Below are 20,820 nucleotides of genomic sequence, written 5' to 3' on the forward strand. Positions count from 1 at the left end.
TATTATATTTTGCTTTTTATGACTTTTTTGAGCTAAGTGAAGTTACTTTAACACCCTGGCCCATGTACAATGCGCAGCAAACTATACACCAAGAAAGATATGGTGTCTCGGGGGGGTGGGGTTTAAATATGTTGGAATACTAAACTGCGATGGATTAATATTTCTTTTACCCGCATTTCACCTTTCTTTTTTGGGACTTGCAGCCTTTTTTCCACATTTTCCAGCAGATATTAGGTGATTATGATTTGTCCAAGTGGAGTCAGAGGGGATCTGCTGTGTTCCAGTTGGAAACAGTAACCCGAATCGCTCCTCTCATCCCCAGCTCCCGGCTAGCCCACTCTTTAACCATCGTCAAGGTTACCACAGCCACTGTATGTGCAGTGTGTGTGTGTGTGTATATTTTTTTTATTTTTTATGAGAGTGATTTTGTCTCTTCATGCGTGTGTGTTCCATTGCCTGGTTTTCCTGTTTGTTATTGAGGTCAGGACGGAGGCAGGAGAGCTGGGATTGGGGAGGTTTGTGTGGTGTGCTGTGTGCAAGCGGATCCTACAGAGAGTGATCCTCTGTTGGCCGAGCTCAGTGTGTTTTTGTGGTGCGTGTGGTTTCTAGATCTCATCTTCAAACTATACTCACTGGATCTATTTGAAGTCAGCAGCGGTGGCCCCAAACATCATCTCTCAGTGTCTGCAATATCTTATGTTCAAAGAAAATGACAGCCAAATCCAAAATTAAGAAATCTCTGATCCTTTTTTGCTAAATAGTTTGATTTGCTTGTGGTAATTTATTACAGCGAAACACCTACTTCCTCCTTGATTTTTGTTTTTCTATCACCAAATCTTTAAGTCAAAACCATAAATTTTGTCAACATACTCAAGTTTTAGCTCATAAAATATATATCGTATCACTTCAATATGTCTGTAATACTGCATTCTGTCTCATATCCTGCTACTTTGGTTCCCCTTTCTCTTTTAGGACGGATGTGTACGTGTTGCAGCACATTGAGCTTTAATGCATCTCTTACAGCAGCCTCTGTTCCAACCAATCAATAAGATTGTCATCAGCAAAGTAGCATAGCATGGACCCAAAGCTATATCTATGCTTAATTAATAATCAATAGAGAGATAAAGGAGCACCCCAAGAACAATGTAGAACAGTGATGAGAGAGAGAGACACACACAGAAAACAGGTAGAAAGACCGTAACGGACAGCTGGTGTTCAGACTGCCTGGCTTCCCGTTTCTCTTCTTTCCATGCAGCGATTAGATAACATCTCTTACCTTATTCACTGCAACCCACATACGCTCTGCTCTATTGTACACGGGTAGGCTGGCATGTTAGAGAAGGGAGGAATAACCTTGCCTGGTTGCCTTAACAACACCCTGGTTCAAACAGAGGCTGAACGGTGAGAAACAGAAAGAGCAACACACACATTTTTTTTTTTTTTTGTACATTGGCCACAGTTATGTTCACGAATGGGCCAGAATTTGCTATTTTAAAACCACTATTACTATTTGTTTTCGTATTCATGACATAAAAAGTTGCAGTTCTGAAGTGCTACTGTCAAAAAAAGATTGTGTTACCTAAAAGGATTCATAGGATTGAAAAAGCTAAGATGACGTGAAACAGGGAGTTAGTGGAACAAGGCTTTAAAGTGGCTGTAATAATGCACTCGTCATAGAAAAGAGCCACATTGACAGGTAACACATCCACCATGTCCGATATCATTCCTCACACAGACCACCAACGCAGAGCACCACCCTTAGCACAGTATGTGCAGCACATCTCTGCTGTTCTGCACCATTAACACACACTGTTCTCACATGCAGCTCAACTGTAAAGGTCACTCTGTTCACCTCTGATTCCTCTCCATCTTTCAACTGCACAATCCCCAGCCTATAAAAAGGAAGTGTGTGAAGCGGTTGGTGCGCGGCGTGTGCACACACTCCCATAAACACGTTCCTGCAGCTAGTCGCGCACATGTAAGAGAAGATGTGAGTATGTGAGCGGTTGAGAAGACGCCAATGTTTGAATGTTCTCCTCCCCATTCCTTGTCAGACCCACACTTTGATCTGTCTTCAGGGTGTCAGCTGGCAGCCATGTTTGTTTGCCCTGTGAGGTAGGCTACCTGTGTAATTACCTCTAACGAAGTGACTTGTTTTGATTTGGCCTGAAATCTAATCCCCGGCCGGGATGAAGATGTGGAAATGGGTCTGAGGTTGGGGATTTTGGAGTGTGAGTCTGGGCTGTGGCAGTGACTCGTCGAGCTGTTTCAGGGGGTGAAAAGGTTCAGCCGGTGAGTTTTGAGGAAGTTTACACAATTTTGGCTTAGTGTGAGTTTAGGTTGTTGCTGTTCTTCCAGTCACATCCACCTCAAGCTTTGATAATCACCAGTTTACCTTCTTTTTCTTTTCCTCCCATCTCCTTATCTCACTCTGTTTACCTTTTGCATAAATAGTATACGCACAAACACACACACACAAAAAAAAAAAACTACGTGCTGACTCAAAAAAGCTCTCCTTCGGCTTACAGCGCACACGTACGTATGCTCCTGTGAATCATTTAAACCCTGGCAGCAGTTCAAGAAAACCTCAAAGAGAATCTTGTTGGCAGGAGGCTGCAGCACTTCACCTCTCAGTAAAGGTTAGCAAGAACACAATGTGGCTCTCCTCTGCTCTGCCCTCTATTTTCACCTTGCTCCTCACCTCCCTCTTTACTTTCACTTTTCAGTTGTTCTGTGCTCTTTTCTTCTACCTTTATCTCATCTCTCACTTTCAATACTCCTTTCAATTTTTCTGGTGTTGCACTTGCAGAAAAAATGACTGTTGATTACTACACTGGAATTTACCCGCATACTCACATACACTCACATGCAACTATATTTCCATTTTTCACTTTGTGCAAAAAAAAAAAGGATGCCAGCAATTTTGTCTGACAGCAAGCCTTAATTGATAATAAATGATAAAAGATGTCAATAAAGTGAATTATGCAAAAGTGTTATTTTATTGTTTTGATTTGAAAACTTTAAAAAAAAAGAAAGAAAAAAAAGAGCAGAGTTAGCTGTGATGTTGTATATCATGAGAAAAGTTATGAAACTGTAACTGTCTTCTTTCCCTTTCCATGGATTACGTCCATGTCACAGGACTTACTGTAAGAGGCCATAGAGCTTCCAATAGGCTTCCTGCAGCCGATAAGAAATGTAAACACGCCAGGCCACCAGAAAAACACATCACCCTCCACAGTGGAGCTAATGAAGGGTGATGGTCAGGGAGATGTGTGGAAGATTTGTGGATGTGGTGTGTACTCTCACACAATGATCTGACTGTTTCAAGTAGAGGGGATGGACTTTACAAGGTAAGGAAGTGTCCGTCACACACCGCCCGCTGTGAACACCCCTCAATACATTTTTAATACTGACATTTTCTTCTTATTGCAGCACATGCATATAAACACAACACCTCAAAAGTGAGACCATGTGTGCATATGTGTTTATGTCTGTGTGTACCCCCCCTCCATCCTTAATCCATGCGGGTGGGGATGTAAAGGAGATGGGAGGGGAGGGGAGGGGGGGGTCTGGTGGTCAGTGTTTATTTGCTCTATCTCTCTCTTCTTTTGGAAAGGAACAAGAGCCATGTTGGACGCGCTGCATGTGGGCTGAGGGTACATCCTTCTTCTTCTTCCTCTTCACCTACTCCCTCTATCCCTCCATCCCCCATCACCCATCTCTTTCCTGCACCTCATAAGGATTCCATTGAGGAGAGGCAACGTCTTGTTGATGTTTAATCATGCAGGCAAGCCAGATGCAAATGAACCAGGGACCGACCCAGTGAGATCAAACTGGGACAACCAGTGAAAGATGTCTCTCCCTGCCGCCTGTACAGTGCTGATGGACCAATGCTTATGGACCACACAGCCCTGCTCTCCTGTCACTCTAGATAGAGCAAGAAAGCATATTTTATATAGTTTTAATTAACACACTTTATGGGTATTCGGATAAAGAAAGAAATCTGTGAAAGGATTACCTAAGGATTACAAAAGTCTTTGGCAGGCTGCATAACTAATTTCTAACTAATTTAAATCATTTGTATGCTCATTTTGTTGGCTACAATCATTCCATCTCAATGTTAAGTTAATTTCTCATTAAGAAAGGGGTTCCACTTTATTATCCATAATAATAATTTGCAGCAACTTCATGTCAATGTAACATTCTCTCACTTATAAGATATAATTCAGATGATAAATACTCAAATTTAAATCTGATGGAAATCTAAGGCAAAATAAAGGTATGTGTATCTTTATATTATGTTTACACAGCAGCAGTTCTTAGCTAAAAGAAACCAATTGTAAGCTCATCGGGGAAAGAAAACAATCATCTTTAATAATAATTATAGTTTGAATAAATTATTGTAGTTGAATAAAACAGTTAAAATACTGCTGCTATAAAATAGCACTACCAATAATAGGTCTATTATTATTATTATTATTATCATTATTATTATCATCATTACTTCAACCATTTATATGCTCATTTAATATTATTATTATTATTTACATGTCTTGTAGTTTGCTATTTTTTATTATCATCATCATATCAAAATTATATTCTATACAAACAGCTTTTTTACATAATAATAAAAATAAAGTATAAATAGAAATTGTAACTTTCTCATCAGTTTTCCCTCGGTCTGGTCCTATCTTGTTGCCCTTGTTGCTGACTGAAGCCGGTCCCGAACTGACCCGGAGGATCCGTCCGCCGCATTCCACCCGCACGCGCTATCATAAACATCCTAGTCCCGGACCTGCGAGGGCAGGAAGTGCGCGAGGACAGGAATTCCACTCTTTCAAATTACATTACGGCCCGTTACAATGATGGCTCTTCAGTTCATTGTAGGCCTACCACACGCACACCGCGCGTATGAAGAAATAATAGTGGACCTATCACATTAAAGATACAGCAGGCTGTGAGATAAATAACACAGCAAAGCTTTAGGTTGTCCATTATAGAACAATAATGGTTATAAATGTGTTATATACACCTTCATCACCAAAAACTACAATGATCTCATTAAAAACTAACTGATGAGAAGCCATGTACAACATGCTCATACACAACTGAGTCTTACTGAATTATTGTTTTTCTCATCACTCACGCACTTGTTCTTCAGGGCGGTTATAGGAAGAACTGCTGTTCTGCAGCTTGTGATTGTGGCAACAACTGACAAGTGTTATAACTAAAATAGATATTATTTCATATAGGCCTGTGATACATGAACTCTGCCAACATGTTGCATGAATGCAAATTAATTTTCAGATATGTTTCGCTAGCTTTGTGACGCGTTGTGCAGTGAGACGTGTCGGATCTTTATATGATATATTTTTATTCATTTGAGGGGGGTCGAGCGATAACTTGAGAAAGAAAGAAGGGGATGTATATTTATCTAAAAGGAAAACACGGAGTCTTCTTTGTCTGTGATAGGCTTCTCAGTAACTGCAGTAGGCCTTCATGAAGCTGTCTCACTCATCTCATGCAGCCCAGAAAACAAACCTTAAAACACGATCATCTATTCGTTTGGACAGGATACTCCATGGTAAGCATTCCCTGTTAAAATTAAATCCAATTAGGCTAATAAAAATAAAAAAACAGAATTTCATATCTTTTGCTTAAAATAATCTAATTTTGGAGACCTGTTGTATGTGGCTCAGAGCAACATTTGAGTTAAAATAAAAATAATAAAACCAATAATAAATAATGTAAATAAACAAGAAATTGCCAGAATTTTGAGTCAAAATTTCTTAACATCCCTGGCAAATTCATATCACATCACACTAAACATATTAGTATTTATTAGCTAATATCAGTTTGCACATTGGTTCCCTTTTTATTGTTAATTATTTGTTTTATTTGTTAATTTAGTTGTTTATTTGTTGCTTATCAAAGTCCTTGCAAACGAAAACAGGCTATCAAATTAACATTCCTCGGCACCTCTCCGAAGCCTACAAGCAGTTCAAGTTTCAGGCTCCTTGTTTTGTTTACGGATTGTCGACATGCAAGTTTACAGCTTTGTTGTGACTTGACGCGCGTGACTGAGGCACCTCCGAGGCGGGAAGGTTACAGGTAATGGAGGAGGGAAAAGATAATAAAACATTATTTTGGGACCAGTAGCTTTAACCTGGAGACACCAGTGGCCTAGCTATATTGCGGTATGCAATATATAGAAAAAAATATACAGTCAAATTATCTATTTTGTCTATATGTTGCTCAAATGACGTGGTTCAGGTGATGCAAATTAGGCTAATTAGTCACATTTGTGAAGACAACTATCAGGAAACTTTTTCACAACAGGTAACAGAGGTATTTTCTAGCCACTATAAAATTACTTGATAGAAAGAAAAGACTTCACTCACAAGGCAATATCTCCATTAGCATAAACGTTCTTAAATACATTTCTGTCTACATCATTGCTTTTATCACTTTAGCCCCCCAAAAAAAAAGTATATGCTAGTTTAGCAGTGTTTTTAGGGTGATGCCACGGGGGCCACCAGGGGCTCCTTGAAGGGATTATGGGGCTAAATGAGAAATAGCATAAGTTATTGGCTATATGTTGATGACAGTTTAACTTTTAAATGAAGTTTACATTAACCTCTAAACACTACTGTAGGCTATGAGGAATAATTCGACTCTCTTTTTTCATATTCACATTTTTAGATTCCTTTGCAATATTTAATGATTCCTATGCAAATGTTAAAATAACCATGATAGGAGACATGATGTGACTGATTTTAAACAAACTGTTACTTTGGTCTTTCCTCAAACGTTTGTTGGGTAATTCCTCCACTTTTTTTTTTTTTTTTTTTTTTTTTTTTTTTTAAACCAGGGAAGTCGAGAAGACCACAGACTTTCTCTGGAACAATAAAAGAAGACTAAACAACTCATGAGGTACAGTAAAGCTAAGCAAACTTACAAACCACTCCAACATATCTCAGTCGACTTGTGTGTTTCATGTAAATGGACAGTAAATACGTTTAGCTTATTCAAAACCAAAATTTACACACAAAAATAAAAGAAAAAGGTCTAACCAAGTTAGACTTTCTTTACAGGATACTAGTCATCTTTCGCACAAACAGAGCATAACTGCAGAATCAATGCATTTAAATTACTTTTTTTTTTCTTCTTATATTGAAAATCGTTTTATAAATTTATGGTCCGAAAGCATTTTTAAAAATCATTTCAGCAATGGATTTATCTCACCCTGTGTGGTTTGATAGCTGAATTAATTAATATACTGAATGATGTAATGTTTTAACCGAGCCAAATACTTACAAAGCAATGGCATAATGGCGTTGTTGAGATTATCTGGAAATGCTCTCCGTCTTAAACATGTGAAAAAGACATTGAAACAAGAAATAACATCGCGTCGTAACGCTTGAAACCGTGAGTCTGTGGTAATTGCACGTTGAGAGATGGTTGGCTCTCACCGCGGTTCAGCTGCTGCTGCTGCTGCGGCCAGGCTGCAGACTGGGTGCAGGGTGATGACACACATGCCAATGCTGTTCCACCTGCACAGACTCCCAGAGCACGGAAATACACTCCCAGAGAAAGCCGAGGGGACCCTCATGGGTGGCCAAAGAAATGTATACCTCTCCTTGCACTTCCCTCTCAATGTGAGCTAATTAAGCCGCACTATCTATCCAGACTTTTCTTAGAGCTGTGGACATGCAGCCGTTTGCAAATGTGCATGTCTTTGGACTGAGGTTGGGATGTGAGAGCCTCCATCTGGCACAGCTTAGTCAGATATATTATTTGGCTAAAGTTTGACTGAAGGTGTTTGGCCCGAATTATGTTGAAACAACTGTTTGTCCGGGCCAGAAAATGCACCTATAAGATCCATAATTCACATGTGAAAATGTGTAAACCTAGCCTACTGTTATTAATATTAAAATTATTAGGTTATTAAATACTTAATATTTGACTGCATGGTGCACGAAAATCTGACAAATTTATTTAATCAGATATTTCCATTTTTCTTTCTTTCTTTCTTTCTTTCTTTCTAATCCTTAAAGCAGAAAAAAACTTAACAGCCCTTTATGCCACTGAATTTAATATCTGTATAATACACAGTATAAAGAAATAGATGTAAGATTTAACAGCTTATTTGAATGGCACATTCATATCCAGGATTTTCTTAGTAATTGTCTATTTAAATGCAAATAGATGTGTAATGTCCAGAGTGCGCTATTTTGACCCGGGTCTGATACGCACGTATTTCAACAGGTTTAGGGAAGCTGATTATTTTTTCATATACTGTAACCACCGGAGGCGGAACTCAAATACGCACAAATCACGAAGCACTACGTCGCTGCACGGAGAGCATTGGAGCAAAAGCAGCCTGTCAGTGGATGTGAAAAAAGAGGAAAGGGCTGGGCTTACAACGACTCACAAACCACAACTTGGGTTGCGCCTGCATCACAAACCAGTTTAGAAAAATCCCTGTTGAAGAGAGAGGAAGGTCTGTTGCATGTCACCCACTGAGCTGCAAAATAAAGATTTCTCTGTGCGCAGTTTTGAGGACAACTTTCAGTTCGCGGTGCATCCCGAGGGTCTGCAGTACATCATTCTGCTCATCGAGGTTACAAGCGCCATTAAAGAGTTTTGTTTGTTGGCATCTGGACTGGACTTGTTTTGTTTTGGTGTGCGCAATGATGGCCACTTACCAAAACTCGGAGGATGACGCAATGGCCTTAATGATCCACGACACCAACACGAACAAGGAGAAAGAGCGACCCAAAGAGGAGCCGGTCCAGGACAAAGTGTCGGAGAAGCCGGATCCGTCCCAGAAACCACCGTACTCCTATGTCGCTCTCATTGCCATGGCCATTCGCGAGAGCTCGGAGAAGCGCCTCACTCTGTCTGGTATTTACCAGTATATAATCAGCAAATTTCCCTTCTATGAGAAAAATAAGAAAGGCTGGCAGAACAGTATCAGACACAACCTGAGTCTCAACGAGTGCTTCATTAAGGTTCCGCGGGAGGGCGGCGGGGAGAGAAAGGGGAATTACTGGACTCTCGACCCGGCCTGTGAGGACATGTTTGAGAAGGGGAACTACAGGAGACGCCGCAGGATGAAGCGGCCGTTCAGACCTCCGCCGACGCACTTCCAGCCGGGGAAGTCCTTGTTCGGAGGAGACGGCTATGGCTACCTGTCCCCGCCAAAGTACCTGCAGTCTAGCTTCATGAACAACTCCTGGTCGCTAGGCCAACCGCCCACTCCGATGTCTTACACGTCCTGTCAGATGGCCAGTGGCAACGTGAGTCCGGTGAACGTGAAGGGGCTGTCACCCCCCTCATCTTATAACCCCTACTCCAGGGTGCAGAGCATGGCGCTGCCCAGCATGGTGAACTCTTACAACGGCATGAGTCACCATCATCATCCTGCACATCCCCACCATGCCCAGCAGCTGAGCCCGGCCACCGCGGCACCGCCTCCGGTCTCCTCCAGTAACGGACCGGGCCTTCAGTTCGCCTGCTCCCGCCAGCCCGCGGAGCTCTCCATGATGCACTGCTCTTACTGGGAACACGAGACCAAACACTCGGCGTTACACACGAGGATTGATATTTAAAGTTTACCAAATGGTCTGTGTAAAAAATGGGGACTCTAAGAGGCAAAGAGTTAATTCCTGTGATTTCAAAACAGAACCAAGAGTATTTTTTTGAAGAGACCATTCTGAGGAGCTGTGTGGGTCCAGCTGACATCTGTAAATGTCGATGAGGAGGTATGCGCGAGTTGGTGTTGAAAAAGTTTTGCAAAATGGAAACGGGAGGTAAAGAAGTCATCAGGACACATCAGGTAGCACAACCTCTGGGAGCCATTTCGTGCGCCTGTGTTACACTTGGACTGATGGCCATAACCTGTAGTCAAAATTGTGCCTATGAAAAACTTTGACGGGGATAGACATTGCTGACACTGCCTCGGCTGTGTGATATTGGTATGCGTAATGATTTCTCTCAACTTTACGCACGGCTTCTCCTGACTCTTGCCAAATGAAACGTGAACATAAGATGCCCTAACCTAGTCAGAGCTTTAATGTGTCATTGAATCAGAGCTGTTCGGCCTTCTGAGTAACACGCGCTGAGCAAGGCCTGCATGGTTGTGACTCTTGTTCAGTTGCTGAGGTTGAAAGTGTGGGTAGAGATCCATCAGACTACCACAAATACAATTCAGGGTTTTCCATATTTCTTGATCCCATATGTATGTATGATATGATTTCCAATATGACGCCAGCCAGTGCCAGGTTTTGTTAATCTTTCTAATTATTATTTTTTTATAAACGTGATTAGCTATATTGTGTCCTTCATGTTGGGGCCATGTTTCATTTTAATTAGCACTTTTCCCTCTTTTCTAGATTTGTGAATTTCTTAATAAACTTGTATTTCTTAAAGTAAAACAGTGGTCATGAACTAATCTGTTCTAGCTTTAGGCTGTGATAACCACTGTTGACAAACAGCAACCAACAGTAAACAGCTATGTGACGGTAACGCAGCATTTTGTTAATATACAGTAGTTTTTACAGTTTGTTCAGATATAATAATCTGGAACCATTGAGCAGGTTTAGGTGAGGTTTGGGTTTGCACTCAGTCCACTGTTTACTTCATAAAATATCTGATATTCAGGCACAACGTCTCCAGGAAAATGTAAATATAGGCTATTTAATCGGTCATTTTTTATCTTAATTTATGATAATCTGTTAAATTTATCCTAGTAGTGTGACAAGACAAAATAGAGCATTTATCATCTACAGGAATAATAATGATAACAACAACCATATTAATATTATTAATAATATTAATAATAATAGCAATAATAATACATTTCCATTTACACTGTTATTGATCATTTGTGTTCCACAGCGACTGATGTCTGTTCTAATATAATATGTTCTGTGTTAGCCTACATCTTTGGTTGTTACTGCACAACTGCTCTACAACAAACAACCATTACGCATCAGTCATAAGTATTTCGTCCTCCTTTATTCAGGCCACTAGACGTTAAATATTATTTAAAAAATGTAATATTTAATGTAATTTGTATTTAATACACTTCACAAATGATTCCGTGTCAGTAGAAAATGGCGACGTATGGAGGCTAGGACGCTCCTGGAGTAGCATGATATTTCAGGATGAAGGATTTCCATGCGCGGAAAAAAAAAAAAGACCCGACCAAATGCAAAGTTTTCCACTTTCAATTATATGTTCTCTGCGCTTTAAATGTGAATAATGAACACGCACTTAGTTAAAGATTACCATCATTTTTTTTTTTACTTTAGCCCTACTCTAAATAGGTTAACAACAATAAACCTCCACCAGCAATAATAATAATAATAATAATAATAATAATAATAATAATAACAACTACAACAATGCAGAAGTTGCCAGTATTAAATAGTAGAGGTGTTCTTCCCTCTGTTTCCTGTAAATGTTGCCTGTGAGTGCTTCAACAGCAATGTTAATGCAGTTATCTTGTCGATGAATAACAGGCTACGGCATCATTTAGGAAATAAGACCAACAAACACAGGAAGGTATGATAAAAACAAATAAAAAAATTGGCAATACAAAGGGTCGTACAAGCAGGTCATAATAACCTTTACTCAAGTTGCAAAATGTGACATCACACTCGAGGATGAATTCATTCAGGCCAGGCTGTCCTGTGAGAAACAAACTATTGGTGCCTGTTGACAGAGTGTTAAAGTATAAAAACCAGACTCACAGCTCCTCCTTCTTAGTTGTGTGTTAGTCAGACTGTTGAATTACGTAGACACTTTCCTGTGAGCCCCAGAGGAGCATCCCCAGGCCCCGAGGGCCAGCGAGCCTCTCCGTAGAAGAGACATGTTGACGAATGAAACGCTTTAATACGGACTGACCTCAGCCCCGTCCCTCCTACTATCACCGTCACATTATCACAGCGGATCGATATATTAGTGCCATCTGGTTTTGACTGTATCACTACAAAAATGCACTGTTTTGACAACACATCACAGCTATCATGCACATTGAATTATTACGTTAGAGGCTGACCAATTACAAAATATTACCTCTTAACATTTAATAGCCCATTGTAAATTAGATTGTGGAATCACCCTTCACGGATCACACGTATTTGGCGCCGGAGTTCACGGTGAAGCAGCAAAGTCCAACGTCTCCTAATGTGAGTTTAGAGTGCCTGGAGGTGTATCCACACATTCACCTTGATCCACCCTCTCTGCTCCACAGCGTCTGTCAAACACGGACTCATCACCCAGAAAAATAAACCCTTCACTTGCACAGGCTATGTCATGTGCTGCTCGGGAAAACAATGACCCAACAAAATAAAACTGCTTCACATGTAGCAACGATAGTGGCATATACATGACATTTGCACGAGGGTTGCATAGTACCAATATACAGCTGCTTCTGCTATTATCATAAGACATGATTGTTAGTTAATTATTATGAGGTGATGTTTAATGTTGAATTAGCGATTTGTTGTTGCATGGTACACAATTTAAAAGTTTTCTCCATTTGTGACAGTGACCCGTATATAATCAGATTTAAAGATTTTTATACTTTTTTAAATCCACGCAAAAGGAAGCAACATAAATGCAACGAGCGTAAAAAGACTAACACAAAACAAAAATAGTCATCATATTGGACTTGATCATGTGGAAGAATGCAGACAAAAACTCAAAATTAACAGTGCATTAATTAACAAAACGGTTTTTAAAAAAATTAAAACAAGGATGTTTTATTTTGGCTACATCTTTTTGTGCGTGCCCACAATTTTGTTGAGCCCCTTGTATGTAGGCAAACTCAAGTTTAAAAAGAAGTAGTTAAATAGGCTAGTAAAAATCTATAAAACTTAAACACTCCAAAATTTCTGCAAAAATAAATAGTCGGTCTATTTCAAAATAGAACAACGCCTAGATTTTTTTCTCCATAGATTATTAATTGTTGATGAAGTCTTTATATTGAACTTTATAATTTTGTTTTCAGACTTGTGAATGAGGCGCATGATCCTTTGCTGACTAGTTTTTAAAAAGGATATTTATTTTAATCGTTAAATTAGAGATTCATTACAGGAACTCAATGAGAACACTTTCAGTCCATCACTGGAAGACAGATTCCGCATAAAACCATAAACACACTGCTAAAACGGGAAGTCTGGATACTTGTGTAGTCGACCACATGTGATGCCGTGAACCTAGCGTCTTCTTCTCCGCATGATAAACAGGCTTTACAGCAACGAACCGTCGACGTCAATGAGCACAAACGTCTTTCCTTCGTTTGCTCAGTAAACCTGCATGAGGCTGCGGTGATGGAAACATATAGGAGAAAACAGCACCAGCACCGGGACTGATCAGCAGCCGCGGTCCCAGCCGGAGTAACACTGACACTGGGGCCATCCTTCTGTGTGCAGAGGGACCGTCGAGGCGAGCCTGAAATGTAGCTGTGTACATTCTCTGCTTCCTCACATTAATGTTTTGTAAACAATAAGGAGATAAGGGCGCGTTTGAAAGGCAAGTGTATTCTAAACACTCTCAGAAAAATAATAAATACACAAGTGTTTTACAAGGAATGTTTCGGCGAATGTAACTAACCTTTGCATAAACTACAGGCAGAGGTGGGTTTAATGGTTTTAAAGCTGTTGATTTAAAGTTAAGAGTCGAGTTACATTTTTAAAGAGGAAAAAAAGAACAAACACGTTGAAGTTATTGATTATTATTTACATATTATTAGCATTTGCCAAATTAATATTGCAGGAGCTGTTTATTTAATTTTGCTTTTAGCCCTGTGTTTTTAAAGTGGCCTGTGATAGCCATTTATTACTAGTCCCCTTGAAATTTTGCTCACTATTATCCTATACTTCTGCGGCACAAACGCATGCACACATGAACCTACATACAACTTTTTGTTGTCACACTTTGAGCCCCAAATCTCCTCTGTACGAGCTGTAAAGTGAATATATCTGTGCGGCGGGCAGGTGTGCATCTGCGCAGAAAGGTTGACAGTTCAACCGGGCAGCCGGGAACAATGGGCCTGCATACAGGATGTCTCAGGGACTAAGGGAGATAAGGCCAGCCGAGGTTCATGGCTCCAACAGGCCTGCTTAACATATTGTCTTCTTTTGATTATAAAGTCAGCTGATCAAGGTTTGCGTCAGCTTGGACTTGCATGTTGTTTTGTTTGTGAAAAAAGGGCTGTGGGCTGGGTGTTCAGAATATTTACTACAGACAAAATTAATTAACTTTTAGTAGAATTAGTACTTATATATTCTAAAATATTTTAATTCATCGAAGTTCTGCCAGGCCGTTTCACTACATTAGAAATAGACCTAGAAATAGGAGTTCGTTGCATGGTGCATGATACAGAGAATTTATCATGACATACTGAGAGTTACACCTTAACAAAAACAAAAACGTAGCAAACCATACAAGACAGTTGTAGGTTTTTTTTTTTAACAATAACATAAGGATAGTAGATAACAATTATTTACATTAAGTGTACATACATAGGCCCACCGTATATGCATCAATGTAAGCGTTAGTCTGTTTTCTGGGGAAGGTGCGGAATAAGGCGCATGTCCATATAGCTGTAGGTGATGAATAGATGTTTCTATTAATCCTCAATTATTTCTGCGCGAGGTGAAAAGGTTTAACGCAATGTGCGGTTGTTTTCATGCGTCTTTTCCGCTGAACACGTACTGAATAACCGCGATTGTATCCTTTGTTACGCTCTCAGAGATGACAGATTATAATCAACAAGACGAATGAGGTCAACTGACTGTAGAAGCAACGCGTTTGACCCCCGCTTCATCATCGTCACAAGCGCGCGCACAGAGACAGACAGAGAGAGAGAGAGCGAGAGCGAGAGCGAGAGAGAGAGGCGCGTACCTGGCCTCGCTCCGGGTATGACAGCTTCGCATGCTCGACGGGGCACCGGCGATGCGACCCTGCCGGTCAAGTCACACGCAGGTTGCAGGTTTCCCAATGCCTGCACACAATTGAATTCCTGGCATTCTCACCAATGTTTGAGATTGAAGAGCAACAGTTTCCACTAAGAAGCGGCGCACATCACCCCAAACCCATTGAAAAGGAGAGTGGGGGTCACCACTGTTTGGTATACATCTGGTCCAAACAGGAAAATATGCAAAGATTTGATTCGCAGAAAATCCGGCAATTGTTCAAATCAGCATGAGATTTTTTCTTTCTCTCTCGTTGGAACAGAAGTACTAGAAGTTTCAATCTGTCCGCCGCATATCTGTGGCATTACTCAATATAGAGCTGTTTATTTTCTGAACGCGTCCTCTGGTGAATCTCCAATGTAAGCAACTTGTCACGGTGATCTACGTGATGTTTTCAGTGGCTGCTGATTTCTATCTTAATGACAACCCCGCGAAACAATAGACTACATGCAATAATTCTTTAATAAGTCAAAATAATTACAATAGAGTGTGTTGATACACTGCCACGGTTTATAAATAGGAATCGTGCGTTTGTTAACTGGACCTCCTGGTCAACAGAGGTTCGATGGTGTCTAGAAATACCATGACTATAAATACACCCAAGTGTCATCTATTCAAGGAAAAGATGGACTGTCTTCTATTCACAGAGAAAAATCATCACGCACTGACCTCTTCTTACCCTCCAACCAGGGCCACTCAAATGTCACATACAGGCCATCACTACACAGTCTGTCCAAATGAGGGGCGTCACGACTCAAACCTTCAGGAGCGAGGTAGTGGGACGCTGATGAAGACAGTAAGTGAATAAGTTACATGAGGCAAGAATGAAAATATTAATTTAATTTCTTGCACCGATCACATTTATGATAAATACTCCAGATCAGGGGATTAAAGGTAATCCTGAAACTCACGTCACCAAATAAACAGGTTTTCATTATGACATATCATCTCCAAGCAATACCTGGGTATGTGCCAGTGGACCTGTTTGAACAAACACACCAGACCTGCTTTTACCAGCATTTGTCTGATGCTAATTTCTACCATGGATGTGGCGGAACTGGGCAGCTTATACTGTAAAGGGAAATGCGATAAAATGTTTCCGTTCTCTTGATTATGAGCTGCAAATTGCTTTGTCGGGATTTAAATGGCAGGTCTTTTCCCATCGTGCACTGATGGAGTCTATTTTTAAACCCCTTTCCTTTCTCGACCCCCCTCTAAAAACTTCCGCAGGGTTGGCAACAAGAAGCTATTAGGATAACTCTTCTCCTGTTAACATTCCAATTAATCAAAGATGAAACCAAATTCCCACAGGGATCATTAAGGGCCAGCACCTGTTCTTCTGATACTGTAGGCTGTATAATAAACCAGTACGACTTCATGGTCAGACTCTGGCTGACCTCTGGGGACACGTGAGACATATAATCACTGCAAACCAGTGATACATCAGCCAACTATCAGTAATAGAAATATAACCTCATTCGGATATGAATGCCAAACACTGAGCTTATTTCACAACCAAAACTATTCCAAAATGCCTTCATTATACTACCAGGGTTTGCTTAAATTTCAAAACAGAGCCGTGTGGCCCGTTTAGGATACAAATTGCATGAGAGGTAATTCACACAATTAAATTAAGTGATGAGTCAGACCGGTATGAGGCTGTTTGTGTAATAGTTCTAAAGCAAATGTGTGTTTCAGGGTTCTATTTTAATGCTGAATTGTCTTTAAATGATAAAGTTTGTGAAGTTAGTCTCTGTCTATTGAGTACATGCAAAACAGGAAGTTGGCCTTAGGCCTTACCCTTGCCCCGCCTTTATGCACATGCCAAACCCAGTCCCAGGTCAGATTTCAGACACTGCAATCCAATTTCAGCTATATTTCTTTCAAGCAATTACATACCTCTTGGCAAGGCCTCACAATTAAACAAATGATTATATTTTGATATCCATAATTATACGCATTCGCATAAGGTACCCTTTCAAGTTAAATATGCTTTTTATTACACGCTTATCATGTGTGATGAGATTATACACAGTGTGGGTTTGGACTGAGTTAGAGTACATTTAATCAAATAAGAGGAGCAGTAATGGAAGCATGCTGGACCCAGGATTACACTGCATAGGCTGCTCCCTTTGAGCCCAGCTTATGTTTAGCAAAATTCAGACAATGAGAACGTTATGAGGGGAACTCTGAAGGACAGCCTTTAACCCCTGCCCACGAGTAGGTCAGGCACATGACACATTACGTAGCTTCTATCACTGATGAGGTGCACCACACATACTTGTGGCCTAAGCAGATTGTTTAAGTGTACATATCTCTGACGAAACTCCTTATAATTGATCGTATGATTCTGATCGTGGTATGATCTGGTCATCCTGTAGACACTCTTGAGGCCAGCTGCATACATGGCAGTGTAACCAAGCAATATGCAGCAATAACACTGAATACTATCACTCAACTTTCATTAAAAAACAATCACATTGGCAACATTTTTTTTTTAATTCACCAAACATGCTTCATCTGAGGAATCATTGGTTTTACCTTGAAACTGGCTCACAGTTAATAAACGCTGTGCTGTGTGGGTGTTTGCTGCCCCCATGTGGCACGAGAGAGACTATCATTTTGTGATGGGACAAACATTTCTAAGTAGCCTATGTAATAGTTTTAAGCAAAGACACCATTAAAAGAGTATACAGCACAGTCTACATCAAATTAGACTCAAACTACAATTTTTTTTTAATCATGGCTATCGTGCTTGAAATTATTGAGGATTTTCTACAAGAAATAAAAGAGTTATATCAAGATAAATGCTCCCTTAATTAACCAGCAATCGATACAGATGCCTATACCTAAAACATTCATTTCTATCAAGGTAAAAAGGAACAGAACTCTTGTCTAAAGGTGAGTGAGTGATATACACCTGCGTGATAATACCCCACAGAGTTACATCCTAATCATGCCAAAAACCCAGTGGCCTACTTCTTAATGTAGGTGAGACCAGACCAAGGTTTCACAAGGGATAAATCTCTGAGAAAAGGACATATACATCAAAAGCCCAGTGTGTAAATCGTTTCCATTAGAAGAAAATTGGCCCTTTTCACATGTCCCAGTCAGAAAAGCACAGGTGTAAATAATAAAACTCATGATGAGTGAATTCAATTCAGCTGCTTCAGTTTGAGGGCCCTGGTTTGATGTCTTACTGTCACTGTCATGCCTCACCGGGACACTTGAATAGAGCTGAGCCATTGTTGATTATTAGTTATTAACAACACCTGTGCTTTTCCTGCAACTGACGAGTCTAAATGTCTGCTGTGAGAAATGCCTATTGTTAATTTCAGTTTCAATATTCAGAGAGGAAGATTACATTTGTATGGTTGTAAAAACAAAATATATTAGAGCCCCTTCAATGACAATAAAGTTTTTAACTTTGTTATCATGCCCATATGGTGTTTTTTATATAATACAAGACATATCATGAATGAAACAAGCACTCAACACCATGACTGAGTATTTCCACCTTGGAACTGCAGTGAACCAATGACAGTCTCAGAAAAACGGATTCAGACCATACATCCACGATTTAGACCAGACAGCCTGGACTCCATGTGTCACTAACCAAAGGCACCAACCCCGTCCACTTGCTGGGACGCGGGCGGGCAAAAATTTAACCCGAAACATTATCATTATAGAAAGAGGGATAGTTTGTGTTAGCAGAGCCACTAACGCTGCGTCAGCTACTACCAGTTACAAGCTAACAAACAACAAAAACAAACGATGCTAACTATGCTTTACCTTACCGATTGTGCTACAGAGCAGACTCCTCCTCCGAGTCTGGGTCTGACTGGGGCTCAAACTTGTATGGCTGAATCTCTCCGATGTTTCCTTTAACGCTAACCATCTTGGTAAACATCACTCTTTCCCGGGCCACCGAAATCTTGTTGATACAGAGAGCGAGAGTTGCATTAGCATAAACACTAAGGCAGTGTCAACCACTGCCAGTAAGCTAACAAACAACGTAAACAAATAAAAGATGCTAGCTACTCTTACCGTCCTGATACGTCTTCTATTCGTTGATTTTGGTCGCAACAGACTCCTCATCTGAGTCTGGGTCTGACTGAGCCTCCAACGTTTGTGACGGAGTTTCTCTGATGTTTCCTAATAACGCTAACTATGTTGTTAGCTCCTTCACCGATAAACTTTGCGCAAGCGGCGGCGGTGGGCGGGGCACGTGATTCATAATTTCTCAATGAGGAGGTAAGCGTAGATGTGCTTCCGGTCCCTTTAAGAGTTTTTTGGTATGTTTTATTTATTTGTTTAGTTGTTATTTTACTTTTTTTATGTTGGTAAACCATGTTAAACAAAATATTAATCATAGTAGAGTGTTTTACATAACTAAAAATAAGTATTTTCCCTAACTCCGGTTTAAGCAATGATTATGAACCAAGTCGTCTGACAGGAAAGATAATTTAATAATTATACAAGATACTGGACTTTACCATAGTAAACCATAAGGTGTACAAAAAGGCTATCTGTCTTACAAATTGGTATGGATGCATAATATTTTGAGTTGAATAAGCAGTAACCCATTTGATCACCAGAGGGCAGCAAAGCCAAACCATAGGCTACGCTTTTACAGAGTTGTATACATTTCATAAAGATAAAACGTGTCAATCAGGGAGGGAGGGGGGGTCACCTTGCTTAAAAGGGTGCCCTAGTCAATGACTAAATAAAAGATTAGGCCTTATTCATGTATAAACCGACTGCCATTTGAACTTCCTACTTGCCAAATATATTCACTCGGGTATTTTCTTAAAAAGAAGAAGTTTAAAAACTATTGTTTTGCGTTTCCGGGTGAAACCATTGCTCAGAAGTTTTGTGCTGGTGCTTTGTGGCTGTTGGGAGAAAAGCCGTCTGACCTCCAAGCCGCTACTGGAGAGCTGCATCAAATCAGATAGACAGACTAAAACCAGAAGAGAGGAGATGCGGCTTTCACAATAAAAGCCTCACAGTGTCACTTAGGAACAGCAGGGCTGTGTCAAGTGTTTTCAAGTGTTATGTTGCAAAAGATTGTTGAATAATAGGAATGTGTTTATACAGGGGAAAACACAAAACAGACAAAAGAAAATACAGCCTATAAAATATGTTATTTGCTTCTGTTGTTTGATTTTGAACTATTTTGTTTAGATTTTTAAACAAAGTGATTTTGTAATCTAGAAACAAATTTAGGAGCTGCATGCAGCATGCTCCTCAAGAATAATTAGATCCCCCACTGTACACTACATGCCACACTGTAAGCAACTGTTATCACCTACCAGAAATACAGCCAGGCGAAACAAAATACAATCTGGTCTCTTTTTGACATATTATACACTATCGATTTGTACATAATATTTTGAGGTGCAGGTGTCTGGATGATTATTTCCAGCTCGTGTTTGTGTATGTTTGTTTTTGTTTTGTCTGAACAGCTGACTGACTAATTTTCAATGGACCATCTCTGAAACTCTAATCCGAACACATTATCATTTCAAATCTTCATGCTCTTATTCCCATACAGAATCTTATGATTATTAGGCTACGGACTTTATTGTCCAACATCTGTGGGGTAAAAAAAAATATATATATATTGGCTATAAATTAATAATCAAAACGCTGCAGATTGAGTCTCACACAGGCCACTGTCTGTAATCAATGAGGGTTTTTATTTTGAACACGTTGACCGGAGGTGCTGTTTCTCTGCTACTCTCTTAGACTTGACGGTGGCGGCGGAGGGAGAGCTAGCGGAGGAAAAAAAGCAGCGGTGGTGGTGGTAGTTCACCTTCTGAAACAAACA

General features: G+C 40.1%; 1 protein-coding gene across 1 annotated transcript; it reads left to right on the forward strand.

Annotated features, from left to right (window-relative positions):
• Positions 1 to 8,467: 8,467 nt before the first annotated feature.
• foxl2 (forkhead box L2) lies at positions 8,468 to 10,398 on the forward strand. Its single transcript, XM_022760464.1, has one exon. The coding sequence runs from the start codon at positions 8,694 to 8,696 to the stop codon at positions 9,612 to 9,614; it is 921 nt and encodes a 306-aa protein (XP_022616185.1). The 5' UTR covers positions 8,468 to 8,693; the 3' UTR covers positions 9,615 to 10,398.
• The last annotated feature ends 10,422 nt before the right edge of the window (positions 10,399 to 20,820 follow it).

The sequence above is a fragment of the Seriola dumerili genome, unplaced genomic scaffold, assembly GCF_002260705.1.
Source record: "Seriola dumerili isolate Sdu_G_001 unplaced genomic scaffold, Sdu_1.0 BDQW01000337.1, whole genome shotgun sequence".
NCBI classification, from domain to species: Eukaryota; Metazoa; Chordata; class Actinopteri; order Carangiformes; family Carangidae; genus Seriola; species Seriola dumerili.